Source organism: Myotis davidii, unplaced genomic scaffold, assembly GCF_000327345.1.
Source record: "Myotis davidii unplaced genomic scaffold, ASM32734v1 scaffold1006, whole genome shotgun sequence".
Taxonomy (NCBI): Eukaryota; Metazoa; Chordata; class Mammalia; order Chiroptera; family Vespertilionidae; genus Myotis; species Myotis davidii.
In genome coordinates, this window is record NW_006297143.1 from 448,281 (window position 1) to 448,901 (window position 621).

Here is a 621-nt window from a genome sequence, read left to right on the forward strand (position 1 = left end):
GAAAGGGGAGCAGCCAGGATGACCTTGTGGCCTCGGAACTTGAGGCTGTCGGCCACAATGGTCACGTCGCAGAACCGCTCCTCTGCGCGGAGCTGGTTCATGTTCCGCAGTGTAGCAGCCTCGTGGCCCGGCAGCTGGAAGCGCAGGACTTCCACCCCAGAGGCCATTGTGGCGGGGGGTGGGCAACCCTGGTTGGGAAGGAAACCGGTCAGAGACAAAGGTCTCTGGCTCTCCTCAGACAAGGCTCCAGGCCCCTCGTCCCCCTCTTGCCCGCCCCCCCAGATCACATCTCCCAGTCTTCAGTCCTCAGTTTCCCCAGCCCCGGGGCGGGGGTGGGGGCGCTGTCCCTGCCCGGTTAAATTTCTGGTATTAGTCTTTAAGTAAATTTACATAAACTTTGTTTAAGGAGGCAAAACACAAATTATATAATTTAGCTTATGAGGCCCAATATATTGATTTTTAATTTTAGTTAGACATCTGAAGGAAACCTCTCTTTATTTCCTTCCAGACAGCTTTCTTTCTCACACAAGCAACAAATGTAAGGAACATGGTTGCCTTTTGAGATTTTAACAAATGCTGTTGCAAAGCTATATATTTCAAGTGATTTTTCATTTATGGTGA

At 50.2% G+C, this 621-nt stretch overlaps 1 protein-coding gene across 1 annotated transcript in view; it reads right to left on the reverse strand.

Moving 5' to 3' along the window:
• Positions 1-340, reverse strand: part of ZBTB12 (zinc finger and BTB domain containing 12) — a 1,929-nt gene extending 1,589 nt beyond the window's left edge. Inside the window, 1 exon segment of the mRNA XM_006772865.2 lies at positions 1-340. Coding sequence (XP_006772928.1) covers positions 1-167 — 167 coding nt within the window. The 5' untranslated portion in view covers positions 168-340.
• Between the last annotated feature and the right edge of the window lie 281 nt (positions 341-621).